Source organism: Pholcus phalangioides, unplaced genomic scaffold (assembly GCF_987345545.1).
Source record: "Pholcus phalangioides strain wild (caught in Gottingen) unplaced genomic scaffold, Ppha-v1.0 ptg000037l_1, whole genome shotgun sequence".
Classification (NCBI taxonomy): Eukaryota; Metazoa; Arthropoda; class Arachnida; order Araneae; family Pholcidae; genus Pholcus; species Pholcus phalangioides.
The window spans coordinates 2,244,069-2,260,434 of NW_028301624.1; the positions used below are offsets into that span (position 1 = coordinate 2,244,069).

Genomic DNA, 16,366 nt, shown 5'->3' on the forward strand with positions numbered 1-16,366 from the left:
GATTTTTCACTGTCAGATGTCCACTCTGTTACATCATTATCATAAATAATTTTTGAAAAAAATTTATCTATATCAACATCAAGTGATTCTACATGGAGATGTGCTTCAAAATATAATAAAAGTTAAAATTAAAAATAGGCTATGCAAATAACAATTTTTGAGAAAATAAAATTGTATTTGCATAGCCTATTTTAGAATATTTGAGGTATGTTTCTCTCAGTTAAACATTTCGTGCACAATGTTACAGGAAGCATTGTTGCAGTTCACAGGCAAAAACATTGAAAAACACTTCAAACTAAGATGTTAAATTATAAATCACCAGCTCATTGTCTGTCAGAAATAACAAATTTTGATTTTGAGTAGCTAAATATATGTAAAAAATAAACTTTTCTATGTGCTATTTCAAAAAATATTGTTAAAAAACAAAAAAAGTCAAATTTTTTCAAACTGCTTTTTTTCCCCAGCGTATGTGTAAGAAATAAACTGATTTAATTATTTTCAGAGATGAAAACAGCAGAAATAATATTCTTTTTTTTACAGCAATATCTGTTTTTGTGACAGTGTGCACAAAATCTATGACTTTCAGTCATAAAACCCAAAAAAATAAAATATTATTACAAAATAAAAGTGAAAAATATTTATGAAATATTAAATTGTAAGTCTTTTGTTTTGGCTATAATATGAGATAAATTTTTCTTTGAAGATTCAACTGAATTTTTAATTTGAAAAATATGGAATGTGCACTTTTTTTGGGAATGACCCACGAATGTTTGGGCTCTACAGCGTATTTTCATATGTCACTTGACTTTTAGGTGCTGGTTTTAGTGTATGGGTTTTGGTCTGATTAGCACTTGCGTGTGAAATTAGCCTCAGCAGTTATGTGTGTGTGTATGTCTGAATTTTATATATTGTGAGACAAATAAGTTTTCTGTGTGGGTTAACTGAAATCTTACTGAAAAGGTATACATTTGCATTGAAATTCACCATTTTGATAAAGCATTGAATTTCTGCATTTCTCTTGCTACACTACATATTTCTCTACACTCTTGCATTTCTGTGTTGTTTAGCTTACAGAGAACTTCAGGCTGTGTACATGACTGTGTGGTGAAGTTTTATTTTTTGAAATGCCATTGACAAATATTTTTATTGCTAGGTACGATCCACCTTATCATTTCAAACAATGGGCGAAAACATGCATCATCACCACCATCACTCTGTGTCTGATGCACTTTCGCCATCTCACTCCATGACATCATCTACGACGATGGGCTCGTTGGTCGAAGCTGTCATCACAACTGCGATGTCGACGGGTCTTAATCACAATGACAGCAGTCATGACATAGCGCTGTCAGATAGCCATCATTCAATGGATTCTGGTCACTCTCATCATTCCACGCTGGGTCCGAATTCGGGAGGGGATCATTCTCAACATCTCGGTAGTCTTCCTGCAGCTGATCACATGCTGGTAGGACTTATTTCAATGTGTAATAAATTATTTGTCTCAGTTAATTGACGCTCTGATAATTTGAAATCTACTTTGTCATTTTTCCCCTGGTATTTCATGTTTTTTTTTCCTATTTGGTGCTGTGTAACTGAAGAAATAAATGCATGACACATATGAATTCAATGTTATAATTACAGACTTTATTGATAATTCATATCTCAGCAATTTTTGCTCTTTACCATTTGATTTAACTATCACTTTCAGAGTTTGCAGACAAAAACTCCATCTATTGGAACCATGAAAAATTTCTGAATTGTTTGACTTTTTCATAATCAAGAGTTTTCATTCAATGTTTTCCTGTTTTCCTTGCACGAGTAGCAGGAAAGTGCTGGCAAGTTCACTTGTTCAAGCTAGCACCTTCATGAGAAATACAATGTTTGGGACAGTGCCTGTATTTATGAACACCCTCACTAATTATTTACAGGGAGATTTAAAATTTTCAGTACTGTGTATATTAGCCTACACTCATCACAAAATAGTCCTCATTTAAAATGAAAAACTTTATTCTTGCGGAGAAAAGGAAAGATACACAGAAATTTCTCTAAATAAATTTCACCATTCGGAAAACTTTTGTGACAAACCTTCTCATCTGACTCTGAATACTGCACCATGGTGTGCCTCAATTCGGTCATTCTAATGAAATAACTATGTACTAAAAGAATTTCTCTAAATAAACAAATCTATTGCTGAAGAGAGAATGTAGGCCACACAAGGCTGGACAAATCTATTGCCCGACATTCCCGGATATGCAAAAATTCTTACTGGGCATGTATTTTTTTTTCAACCACATGCAGGCACATAAAAACAAAAAATTGAAACACTTTTCCTGTTTTGATTATTGGTGGTGATCCAAGATCATTCACTACTCACTACGACGACTGTATAGTTGCGTAATGACACGGATATGGGATTTTTATGCCATATAAATAGAGCATGTTCACAGAATGCTTACTGGGGGTGTGGGAATAGTAATATGTGACACATGTAAAATGAGCATGTTTTTTGAATCCTTTTCAATTGAAGGTATGTTTCACAAGAGCCAGTTGAGAAAAAAAGGCTTGAATAAGAACTTCCTGGACATTCTGTATAATAAGGTTTGTTGATAGTATTTCCTAAATAATTGTTATTTAGGAGCTACTAGTTGTTCTTATTTAATTTACATCTATGGAACTTTGTTAGGCAATTGCAATGGATGATGTAGTCAATGCATTTTAATCGATTTTATTTTTACGGCCCTTAATATTTTGTGACCTGGTGCTGCTCTCACCCCCCGTACATGTCCAAGTCCTGTCCTGACACATAAATTGGCTATGATTCCATGAGAAGAATGAGCATGACTTCTTTTCAGAAACCAACAGCGGGGAAAATTATAATTGACTTACCTTAGTTTTCAATTCTTGACCGCACTAATTTTTATGAGGATCAGGATCGATTGTCCAGAAATTGATAAATTTGACTCTGAATCTGAAAACAACTTATTTCTGACAAAAGAGGTAGTTCGACAAATATGATTGGAGGAACTCTCTGCTGGTTTTTCATCATATCAACACTCACAGTAGTGATAAGGCAGATTCAGATGATGGTTTTTATTAAAAATTTTGCATGCTCTCTCTCATGATGATTTTTCTTTTTTTTAAGAAGATAATGTGAATAACTATTATATGAAGCTATTTTGTGCATTCTTTTTAACAATGATTATAAAATGATTTTTACAATTAAAATAAATTGTTAATATTTGAGATTTTTTTGGGCATGTGAATTTTTGAAGATTTGCTCTGCTTTAATGTAGGCTTTCATGGCTAGAGGTCACGGGAATATTCAAACCTTTCGAGCTGTAATCAGGCTTTTTTATCAGCAGACCTAGGGTGGCCAGATGAGGTATCTGAGAAACCGGAACAAATCCCGTAATTCCCAGATATTTTTTACTCTTTTTTTTGTAGGGGGAGGGGGGGACATTACAGTACAAAATTTCAAGTTACAATGTATTACGAAAATATCACACTTCTTCTATACAAAGGTGCCAAAATGAAGAAAACATCAGGATAGGGCTATGAATGTTGGACGTCCTGTATGTACAAGATTGAAAGGCTACAGCCTGAAGGAGGGTTTTTTTATTGCATTCAAAAAGTTTTAATTAATTGCACAAACAGAAATCCCTTATTTTCAAGATTATTTTTCTAATTTCAAGATATTTCATGAAGCTAATAAGCTATGGTACCTAATAAAGCACCTAAGTCTAGGTTTTTTATGTCTTAACTGGCAAATATATTTGTCATAATTTTTAAATGTTTTTTATTTAATAAAAATATGTACATAGTGGTTAATATACATTTACAATTGTCATATGAATTGTAATATTTGATTAAGTGGGGAACCTTAACATTGTCTTTATGGGAGAAATTTTGGTTGCAGGGGATTTTATTCATCACCTAATTAAGCAAGGCGGACTGTAATTGAAAATTATTCTATTAGATTTGCTCTTAGATTGGGCAAAGAAAAACTGGGACAAATAGGCTTCTAGGCACCGGTTTGTAGCCGCCTATCTGTTGGACTGGTTGTTGATCTTCATTATCAAAGATAATAACGATCAGAATGTTTTAAATAAATAAATATGTTTAATGTTTATTTGGTACGGACACACAGAGATATAGGACTTCACGTAAAAGTGGTTACTTGCCGACCACCGAGAAAAACTACCTTCTTTTTTTTTATCGCAACTTGCATTGCTAGATAATAATCATTCGCACCAGAAAAATGTGAAGTGCGACTTCATCATTTTACCGCCATTTGTAAAAGTTCAAGTAGAGGTCACTACAAGGCATCCAGAAGGCTTTTTTGGGATAGTAAATTTAACAGCAAAAAACCAGAACATCTAGCCACCCTAAGCAGGTCTTTTGTCTCTCTATTGCACTGCAGACGTCATCAGCGCAGGTGATGGCAGGCCAGGAGACAGAACGACCTCCTTGGAAAACAGTCATCTATCAGTGTTTAGCTGGAAACTTCAGAATTTAGGAAATCTAATGCTGACACCAATCTGTGAACTTCATAGATAATGAAAATAATAATTTATTTGGGGGTGGGGGAATTGTAGAGAATACAATTGTAGGGAATTGTGTAGAAATAAAATGATTTTGTATTTAAAGTTTCACTATACAGATTGTAAATATTTCAAGTAAAATAATTTTTTCTTTGTTTTATTCGCAGATGTATTTTCATTCTGGTGTCAATACAGTTATTTTATTCAAAGAATGGAACACGTCCACTGCACAAGGTCCTTTTTTTTTCAGTATTTAATTTTGTTTCTTAGAATAATTTATCTACCGTATTCCCCCGCATTAGCTGGCATGCCGCCAAACTCGAGGGACACCAGAGTTTTGAATGTTGAGGTGTGGTCCATTCCCATCATGCCTGAAAATGCTAGGTTTCAATTTCATTTCAGCCAATTCTATAGATTTTTATAATGAAGATATTTAAGAATTTTCCAGAATATATGTGATGCAAATTTCCTGGCATGCTGGCCTTCATTGATGTTTGTTGGCTAATGGGAGGGAATACGATAAAATTCATTCTTATTCTCTTGCATGTATATATGTTCACTGATGCCAGCACTGGGGGAAGTGGAAAAGTGCTCAATCCCCCCCCCCCACTACTCTCTTCATGTTTTAAACTTTTCCCCTACAAAGGGCAATATATTTCTGCTTAGAGTTGATAGAGAAAGTGCATTCCGGTTCTCTCTCTCTTTCGCTTCATTAATAGCCCTATGAACAGGAATTGATTTTTGTTTCCTCTTGCCTCAGCATTACTCCTCCCCCCCCCCCCCTTCGCTACGGTTCAACAAGGTAAAGAACATATAGGGAAAGGGTGGTTTTGGGAGCGGAGGAAAAAAAGGGAAAATTTGTGTACTCCCCGATTTTTTTCCCTGTCTATTTCCTAAATTTTAACAAAGATACCACTTTCTGATATCGCTGGTATTTAATGTGCACATCATCCAAATTTGTTACCAAAACCCTGTACAAAAACTTTTAAAGATTTGGTCAACTCAAATGATAAAATACATTGAAGTGATTTTAGGAATTGCACTTGCTCTTTCATAAAATTCTGCCTTCTTCCCCATAATCCTTCTTACATCCATGTTCTTAGTACAAATCTATATTTTTCACTGATCTTCATGGAGTTTTGCATGTAAACATAACTCCAATTAAATGATAGGCTACTGTAAAAAAATTTTTCAACTTCAAAAATTTCAAAATTTGTCAAAAACTGTTGTTTTCCCTACATGGTGATATATGTGAAAAGTAGACCTACAGTCAAACATCTCTTTCTTGAAACTGCCAGGAGCAATAGTTTTTTCAGTAAGATAAGAAAGGAAAAATAAGCCAAAAATGGTGAAAAATTTGATTGATAAGGGCTAAAAAATGCCATTCTTTATTTTACTACATATTAATGAAATTATTGGTTAAGTTACACAATCAATGTCCAGTCACACTATGCCAATACATTAAAATACGTTCAATTTTATTTTTCCTTCAATTCAATTTTATTTACATACCTTATTTAAAATAATCTGTAAGCTTAGCTTGATGCATATTTTTTGCTCATTGAGCCTTCACAATTTCATCTACACCAGCAGGAGCTGCAAATATTTCGGGCCCTATCTTTTCAGTTTGCTCCAGAAAATGACACAGCATTTTTCACAATTACTTTTTTCCTAATTCCTCTAGAGCATTTTCTGCTCTATTTTTGTCATCCGAGTCAGCCATACATTGAGCAATCTGTATCAGTCAAGGTAATGCAAGTTTGTAGTGAACTTCTATTTCCACAAAAAAATTTAAAAATGAAATTTCTAGCTTTAAGTGTTTTTAGTAATGTGTGTGTGTCCTAATGTGCTGAGATTCATAGAAATTCGAGTGATCCACCAGATCCGATCTGATTCATACTGAGATGACTGGTTCCAAACCAGCAGCTTTATTAAAGCAATTTTGAATTATCTGTTGGCTGACTTTTTGTCATGCTGAACAAGTCATCCACATGACATCCATCCCTGTCAATCATAGTATCTGCTCTTTTTTTTTTTCTTTTTTTTTCTTTTTTTTGAGGAAGAGAAGTTTGACTGTAGATGTCAGTACAGGAAAAAACCCTTTTCAAAAATTAAGGGTTCAGATGGAATGATGGGTTTTCAATAAGTGTAGTTAGCCTGGCACTGGAATAGGAGAAAATATTTCTCTACAGCTCCTTGAAATTACATTGTCGCACAATTCATGCTAGTCTTTCAAAACGTCATCTTTTTTCCTGGTGAGAATCCTGAGACTGGCCATACAAATGTGGAAATACGCTATTAATATTCAAACCTCATATGCATTTACCATTTTTCTTAGACAACGCGAGGTGTTTTCAGTAGTAATGCATCGTTTTTACTTCATTGCCACATGTGTTTCACTCTTTAATGTGCGTGAAAATATATGAACTATTTTTTATAAAGAGTTCAGATTGAGCCTAATTTTGACTGAGTTCTGATCATTTAGTCTTACCACAGTCAGTTTATGCACACAAAGGTGTTAATCAGACAGAGACATGCAGGTTAAGGTTCCAAATTTATTTTCTTCCGCATCTTTCACTGAGATAGCTTTACTAACTGCTCCAGTGTGTACATCAGGCAAATTTCGACCTGACCTATGAGCACTGGTAGAGTTGTGTGCCTAACTTATTCCTATTTCCTCATATCATTGTTTGTTTCAAGCACTTCACCAAAAAGTGTTGTGGTATGAGGGAATCTTTATTTTTTTTTTTCAAAGGCATTTTCCAAAACTAAAAAAGTTTTTTTTAATGCAAAAATAATTTATTGTGTTTCTCAATGATTTATGTCGCCATAATTTGTATAAAATGTGCCACATCTAGAAAAATTACAAAAAGGTTTAGGGTGTAATAATCCTGATTCTCTCAGTTGCTTTACTAGTTATGGTCCTGTACAAGGCTAATATAAAAAAGAAATCATAAATCACATAAAATTGTCATAGGGGTCATTCAAGTATTACGTCAGCATCGAGGGAGGGAGGGGTTTCGGATTTGCTGACTTCTGATGACAAGGGGGGGGGGGAGGGGTTTAAAGGTTGCTTATGTCATCAACCACCCTTTTTGAAGATATGAAATATTCTAAGCTGCTGACGAAATTTTGCTGACAAAGGGGTAGAGGGGGTCAGTGTTGTGCTGACTTTTGCTGATAAGGGGGGGGGGGTCAAAAATGGCTAAAAATCTGCTTATGTAATACTTGAATGGCCCCATAAAAAAAACCACAACACCTGTCTGAAAATATACAATGGCTTCGAACTATAATAGTTGCACACATATAACTTTGGGAAGAAATCTAACCTTTTTTAAGCGGCAATTAGAAATCACTAAATCCCTCTTCAAAATTCTGTATCTGTTTTAATGAAGTAAGCTTTGTTCTTTAATTTTCAGCAGGTGCAAACTAAGGAGTATAGGAAAAAGTTTTTCAGTGAGAAATAATTTTTACAAAATATCTGGGCTTGTCAATGTTTAAATAAGAGGCTTTTATGGAGGCGAGATATCTCGTCATTGCCGCTTAATGGATTTAGTTATATACAGTAGAGCAGGGGTCTTCAATGCATGGCCTTCGGGTACCTTTTTTATAGTGTGCTCATCAACCATTTTCAGACAATGATTAAAGCCATTAAAAGACAGTCAAATTAAAAATAATAATTTCATTGAGCCCGCAGACCACTAAGCATTATTGAAAGAAGTAATTTCAATTTTTTTTTTCAGGATTAGAAATAATTTCAATATTTAATTCAAGATTTGTTATCCCTTAATTACTCACGCTGTGTACATCAAAATATACATGTGTGTATACAAAATATACTGTGTACAAAATATACATGTGTGTATACAAAATATACTGTGTACAAAATATACATGCATGTTTGAACATTCGAAAACTGTACTGATATGAAATGTGATGCATGTGCACATTTTACGATGGGTGAAAGTAACTAGAGCAGAACTGTTTGGGTTTGTATGATAAGTTCACACTATATTACTGAATAATTACAGTCTATATACTCTGGTATATAAAGTACACCGCACGAGTAAGTAGGGCATGAGCAATCAAGTGTTAAAAAAAGTAATGATAAGATATAGTGAGAAAAAAATAATTTCAGAATCGCAGAAATAAATAATTACAGGATCATTTAAGGTGATTTTAGATTGAAAAAAGTCACAGAAGAAAAAAAAAACGCAGAAAATTCTTCAGAATTGGTGAAAAAAAATTATTTCAGAACTAATCAAAATTTAAATTAATAAAAAGAAATAATTTCAGAATATATATTTATGTGTGTGTCTGACTAACTTGGGCCTCGTTGGCCATTTATGAAGATTTCACTGTAAACTAGATGAGAAGCTCTTCAACTCTAGATTATTTTTACAATTATAATTACATAAAACCTCTTTTTTTTCAGACGCTGGTGGGGCAGAAATATATTCGTCCGTAAAAGAGGGATGACCACTGATCAGGAGTTTGAAAAGCGCAGTTTTATTATACATGGCAAAATTGTTATTTGGCCGTAAAAGAGGGGGTGTCAGTTAAAAGGGTTTTTACTGTACCTCGGTATGAGTTGGTGACCCGCGATGCTGTTTGAAGTTTTATTTTTGCCTGCGATGTCTAAAAGGTTGACCCCTGCAGTAGAGCCTTGATTCACTGTTTACTCAGGTTAATAGGTTCATCATCATCACAGTTAATGGAGACAATCCCCAAAAATGTGAACTCTTAAAAGTCTGCAAATTGCAGGTGAATTTATTTATGAATGAATAAAAATATCAAACTGTCACACACAAATGGGGTAAATGTAAGAATTAAATGAAGATATTTTCAAATCACCAATTTAAATTATTTTTTTACCCATTGTGCTTTGCACTGCACAAGTTGGCATTCATCTGCCCCCCCCCCCCACCTTCGTTGAAGGAAACAAGTTTCCATTGCCAAGGGTAAAATTAAGGAGTGTTTCAGTGATAGTCAATAGTAAATGCTGATGTCCCCTTTCCCGTTATACTTTTGTTATATGCATTACTTATTGCTTACATGTGAGAAGGACAATCAGGTTACAAAATAATGTGCAAATTGTTTTTTGTTGGAAGAGGCAAAACAATATTTATATAAAAAATATTATATTACATGTGAGTCTTGTACTCATATAGGGGCCATTTATCCTACATGTGTCATATTCCATGTTTTTTGGAAAATATTTGGACTATATGGGTGTAAATTACTCTCGGTGGCAATGAGTCGGGGCTGGGGGTGTGTGTTGCAAGTTTTGAGTGTTCAGCAGATATGCTCTGTCTCAAATTGTGTACAACCACTCGCTTGTGACGTTTGCTACTATGAGTTTATCCTCTGTAGATGGCAATGCATCAAAAACTATGCCTTATTGTGAATGAATATTCAAGATGTTCTCTTTTACATTTCTTAACTTATATATATAATTTTTTTCTTCAGGTCTGTTTGGGTCTGTTGTTGTAATTTTCCTGATGGCTATGATGTATGAAGGTATCAAGTTTTTCCGTGAATACATGTTCAAGAAATACTTCACATCTCTGGAATACACGTCAGTGTCAGTGCTCGGTGATGATGGTAAAACCGTAACAGAAGTTCATAAAGTAGCCAGGTGAGCTCTGATCATTTGACTGCGTAAAATTATAATTAATTATTTGAACTGATATTCAGTAAATTTATACAAAACACTGACATCACTGGATGCCCTCCGAAGAGAAAAAACTAACAAGCTATTTACATATGCACCAAACATGATTTTGAGCACGATTTTAAATAATGTTAAAGCAGTTTGAAAATCTCTTGAAAAAATACGATTGTAGAAGGATTTAATATAGTGAAGTATATCATTGTGGTAACATTAGATCAAGAGCTATTCCAAATATAATTCAAAAAAATATTGTCTTATGGAGATTTATCATTATATTGAGTATCATTGCAACAAGGTTTCACTGTATCTTGAAGCAAAATGACTCGCTACCTTTACAGTGATACATAAAAAATTGCCAAAGATTGATTTTTGTATTCTGTTATTCATGTAATCATTGACTGGTCCAGTGTAAAGAGTGGAAGTAACTCTGGTCAGAGGCACATTTATCATGGTTGTGTCACCTGTGAGCTACACAAATTTTGACACCCCGTCTCATTCCAGCCTGATTTTCTCGACCCACTCATTCCTCAAATTCACCTTTCTGAGCAAAAATTTGCTTGACCCGAGCTTGCTTTCAGGCAAATTCAATTTACACCTAAAACTTGTCTGTTCATGGAAAATATCAGTTGCTAGCTGATCTTTCTCTTGAAGTTGGGTATTTAAGTTATTCAAATGCCCCGTAAAATATATTATATTAGGGACGTAAATTTTGGCAAAAAATATTTTTAAAGATGGAAATTGGTTTTTTTTTTTTGGGTTCAAAAACCATCGTCCGTTTGAATTAGTTCTTAATATATCCCTAACACTAGTGGTTGGCATCATCAGGAGAATTGATAAAACTGGATCAAAAGTGATTGATCCACTTTTATCAACTCTTCCCCCCCCCCCCCGTTCCGGCCCTGCCCTCCTTAACCAAGGAACCATCGCTATAAGGCTTGGAATGTTTCTTGAATATGTAGCTCTCTTCGTTATGTAGTGGCTCTTGCTGCTGTTTTTTAAGATAATTCCTCTGCAATTTTTAATAACAAGATTGTATAGTTTTTAATTTGAAAAAAAATACTATTTTTCGGGCCTCGTTGTGATGTCGTGGGGTGCGAGTTTGACACCCCTGCTGTATATCATATCTTGCCAGTGAAATCATAAGCGGAGATAGACTTGGAAGTCTGGGGGGCATGATGATAATGATGTCAATTTATGTATACATATATACATTAGATCAGTGAACTCCACCTTTGATACTGGGGGGGGGGGCAATGCCCCCCACGCATCCCTGTATCTCCGCCCATGAGTGAAACATGTCTATAGGATGGTGCATGCAAATTTTAAAATTCAAAAACAGCTACTTCATAACAATAAAATAACTTGTTATAGTTATTAACAGATGCTAATTTACTGAGTTTTTTTGGGGGTTTTTTTTGTGTAAGCGTGTAAAGGCATAAACTATTATACATATACTAACAGGATTAAAGAAGTGACAAAACGTTGTAAAGGCATATACACATCTGAAACGCATTGCTAGGGAACCAAGGTAATCAAAGTAAACGTTTGGAAAGTGATTGTTGAGGCCCAAAAACCATTGTTGCCCAACAGTTTTTTGCCCATTTGGGGCACTTGCCCTGCTCTGACGAAATTTTAAAGTAGCCTATCGTTCAAGTCGGGTCCCATTTGGTATATATGCAAAATTTGGCGACAATTGATCTGAAATTGTAGATTTGTATAGAGAACAACACACACATACACAGAGAAAATCAATTTTGTATATATAGGCTGAAATAGTGCTATTAAAAAAAAAAATTAGCTCAAAATTAATTTTTTTTTTAAATTATTTAAAAACATTTTTTTTTTGCAAAAGAAATTTTATTAGGGATTTTTTTTCATTATGCTATGATTACGTTGTCTAAGGGGGTTACCCTCGCCCGTCCTACTTTTTAGTCCAGCATTTTCCTACGTTTTCTCATTTTTTGAGTGGGAGCCCTGAATAGAAAAAAATAATAATAAAGTGTCATATTTATAAGTATCCCTCTGGTATCAATTATAGTACAAATTAAATCTGTCATTGCATTTATCTTTCCAGGAACCGGATGTTCAGTTGGCCGCACACCATACAGACAGTACTACATGTCATTCAAATGATCCTGAGTTATTTCCTGATGCTGATCTTCATGACATACAATGTATGGTTGTGCCTGGGTGTCGTTCTGGGAGCGGGTACTGGTTACTTCATGTTCGGCTGGAAGAAAGCCACCGTAGTAGATATAACTGAACACTGTCATTGAAAAATCTGTGTGATACATGGTTCGCTGCTCACTGTGAAACACATTGATTCTTCATGTTCAAGCGTTCCTGTATGTGTGTCTCGACCTTGGAAATGATTCTCTTTATATCGGTGGATAAAAATTCTCTGAATTAAATTCAGAGGTGAAGAGCCAAAAAGAATTTCCACCTGTTTGAAACTGGTTTGTGTGGAAGTGTCCCGGCGAAGTTACACGATGCCATTTTATTTTATTTTTTGTTGTTGCATAGGTATATCAAGGTATTTTCATAATCATGTAGATCAGTGTAATATTTATGTGGAGACTGAATCTCATTTCACTGAATGATTCACTGATCCTTAAAATATATGATTGATCGTAAAATTATTTTAAAAATCAGGAGTGTGAGCGGAGGGAAATGAAATTTTTTATTTCACTGTTCTCAAGCCACTCAGGGTTATCTGGAAGGAACGCTCGATTCATTTTGTGTAGCATATTCCTATTTTGTGAATGAAATTTTCGGTGCTATAGTTCAGTGAGTATCCGGTAAATATCCAGACACATTTAATTTGTAGACAATTACGAGTGACAATTCAAATCACTATCTTTTACCCTTTCCCCCTCCCCCCATTTCTAAAGAAAATTTCAGGCAGTGTAGAATTCTATTGGCTGGTACCTGAGTCAGTGAGAACTGCAGCAATCATTTTGTCATTCACGGAAATCTAAGATACTTATTCAGAATACCAAAGAAGTGGAAAGTACTTGGAGAATAGTCAATACTTTACTGTGGCTGTGACAATATCCAGTGCCCCAAATCCTTGAGCTGAAGATGTGAAAAATTGCTCAGCGCATAGTCAATACTTTAACATAGCTATTACAGTACCCAGTGCTCCAAATCCTTGAGTCAAGTGAAAAATTACTCGGACTATAACCAGTGCTTTAGTTTAGCTATGACAGTACTCAGCGCCCAAAATCTTTGACTTGAAGAAGAGAAAAACTGCTCCCAGAGCATAGACAATACTTCAAGTGAGCGCCCAGTGCCCCAAATCTTTGAATTGAAAAAGTGGAAAAATCACTCTGATTACAGCCAATACTTCAGCATGGCTGCAGCAACACCCAGGTGCTCCAATCCTTAGTTGAACTTCCATGCCAAGAATTTTGGTGAGTCCTTTTGCCTAGGGGAGCCATGACAGTACCTTGCAATGTGATAGGTAAATGACTTCCAACATTTTGGTGATACCGTCTTCCCTGAATGTGAGAAAATGACTGAAAAAGGGGAAAAGATAGCCAAATCTATTGTTCAACCACTGTGGGCCTCCAGAATGAAGTTTCTGTCTACAGGCATGCACTCCCCCCCACCCTTGTATGGAGGTTTGCATTACCATGTTACAGAAGGATACCTTGAGTGGAAAATTCTATATTTATTTCATCTCAAACTTTACCATGTAGTAACAAACCCTCGTTAATTGTAGGCAGTTTGGCAATTTGGCAGCTGTAGTATCTTCCTATTTTGAAAAATCCACATTAACAATGCTGTTGTAGTCCACGAACCAAGTGTCACAACCTTTCTATATAATTTTTTGATGATTACCACAAGTTTTCAGTGGAAAATACTGTGAAACCTTCTCAAAGGATTCACGACATCACTTATTCTAAGGTATCGTGGAATTGGCGCTCAATAATCGAGCCAGATTTTCAGTTCACAAGAGCTTCAGTGATATCTCATCTAAGTTGCATTTAAAAATTCACATTATACCATAATTCTATCTTCAAGTATACGTCAGAGCTACCTTCCACGTAACTGCTCTTATGTTGATGAGCATAAATAGTGTCTTTGTCCAAGGATGCTATGTCACTCTCTGCTATTCATGTACTGTCCCTTTGAGCGCACACAAGCTCTAAGAAAGATTAGTATTCATTGCCTTTGTAGTCTAGCGGTCTAGGGCTCTCAACCAGCAAGTGAGAAAATGTGGATTTGATTTCCCACAAGGGCAGTTGAATTTTCTTTCTTTCTTGAATTCACCTTCGCTTCAGCCAGCTGTTAAAAACCGTGGTATAGTGCCTTTGACGTGAAAAAGGTTGAAGACCCTTTGTTTATTAACTCATGAATAAGCTACAATCTGTAGCTGATAAGGTTTTTTTTACCATCGTCCAATAAAAAGTTTCTTTCCGATCTTGGAAGCTGTCATTGATTTGAGTTCGTTCTCAAAATTTCTCCAATGCTGCTGTATCAGTATTTTCTTCTGATGATTACCACTCACTAGCATTGAGGACAAACTCAAACAAACGACAGCCTTCAAGTCAAAAAGAAGCTTTTCATTCAAGTTACAGTGTGTTTTCCGAATACATATGACAGTCAATAAGAAATTTCAACTGGCCTGGAACCTCCTGTAACTATAAATTGAATGCCTACACCCTGTTCCTACATCAGAGTCAACTTGATATGCTGTCTTGAATAACACATTGCAGCAAAGCAGCTGATGCTCATAATTTTTCCACCGTCTGATATGTCAGATACTTTGGAATGGTTACTAAACTCAAGAAAATTAGATGTCTTGATATTTACTGGTCACACTATGTGCATGATCTGTATGTGTGATTTAAAATTGCATATCTCAAATGTTCTTGTTTATCATTACTTATGAAGCTAAGTATTATGTTATTATAATTATCATTTTTTATTTCAAAAAACTGAAATTATATGTCATTGCTTAATAAATATTAGTTTAAGGAGGCTCTCAAGAGAGGGTGCTGCGATGCTACGCAAGTTCATTATAATCTCATTTAAGGGCGGGAGAGGAAAATTGTTTTTACCATTTTACATCTTGTTTGATTAGATTTCTCATTTTTTTAGAAAGAGCTATTTTTATGTTGTAGCGTATAATGTTTTTTTTTGCTTTTATGTTATTCTTTAGTTGCACTCAAATGACACCAGGGCACAACACTTGAGCCATGAATAGAGATAGACCATTTTTAAATGTTACACCCGGTTATATTTTGCCTATAACAATTTCGCACTACCCCGAAACATTACGAATCCAATATATTTGTACATCCCACCTTTAATATCACATTACTTCAACAAAATATATTTGTAGTCGCTTTGCATAGCCTTGTTGAAAGGTAAGTAAGTGTGTGAAAGGCCTTGATGTCTTTGTGTAAGCTTCTCGTTGTTGAACCTGAGCTGAACTGTAAATTGCCTGAGAAATGTGATAAAATCTGTAAAATTAATGTTTGCATATAAAACTCGGTATCCAATAATATAGTATTATATTTAATTCACGCTTGAAAAAAAAATGTATATATAGGAGATGTGGAATAAAAGTTTTTGTTTGGTAAGTTTTGTGGTAATTGTTCATTTCTAGGTCTATTTACACATTTATCTATAATTAGTGGGTGGCCATATTTCTTCGAGAAAAATACGGGAAAGAATTTGGATTTCTAAATACTATAGACACTAGCAATATGTCTGAAGAATTGCTTATTGTTGGCAAGATTGACAATTATTGCTGAAAAAAAAGTGATGATGGTAAAAAAAAATAGATTTTTTTTTGTTTTGATAGAAGAATTTGACAATACACTTTACTCAACCTTTGAGAAACATATTTCAGCGCTAAAATTCACGCACTCTGACTATTTGATAGGGGTTACCTGACGTACTCATTTTTTGTCATTGTAGCACTTTCATATGTAGGGCTAGGATTTTTATGACATTTCATATTTTTTTATGCATTTTACATATTCAATATTTTTTTCACAGCATTTTTCATGGTTTTCAGTAACTTTAGGGTATTTTTCATGATCTTCAGAATTCAAGACATATTTTCGTATTTTGGAACATTATTTTGCATATTTAAGCATAACAATGAAGAGGGATTCCCTCAGCCCGCCCGCCCCCC

At 34.7% G+C, this 16,366-nt stretch overlaps 1 protein-coding gene across 1 annotated transcript in view; it reads left to right on the forward strand.

Moving 5' to 3' along the window:
* LOC149065898 (high affinity copper uptake protein 1-like) overlaps positions 1–15,806 on the forward strand; it is a 29,335-nt gene extending 13,529 nt beyond the window's left edge. Inside the window, exons 2-5 of the mRNA XM_089253334.1 lie at positions 1,154–1,465; positions 4,709–4,775; positions 10,011–10,179; positions 12,290–15,806. Of these exons, the coding sequence (XP_089109460.1) occupies positions 1,181–1,465; positions 4,709–4,775; positions 10,011–10,179; positions 12,290–12,491 (723 nt within the window). The 5' untranslated portion in view covers positions 1,154–1,180 and the 3' untranslated portion in view covers positions 12,492–15,806. The remainder of the gene's footprint in view (positions 1–1,153; positions 1,466–4,708; positions 4,776–10,010; positions 10,180–12,289) is intronic.
* The last annotated feature ends 560 nt before the right edge of the window (positions 15,807–16,366 follow it).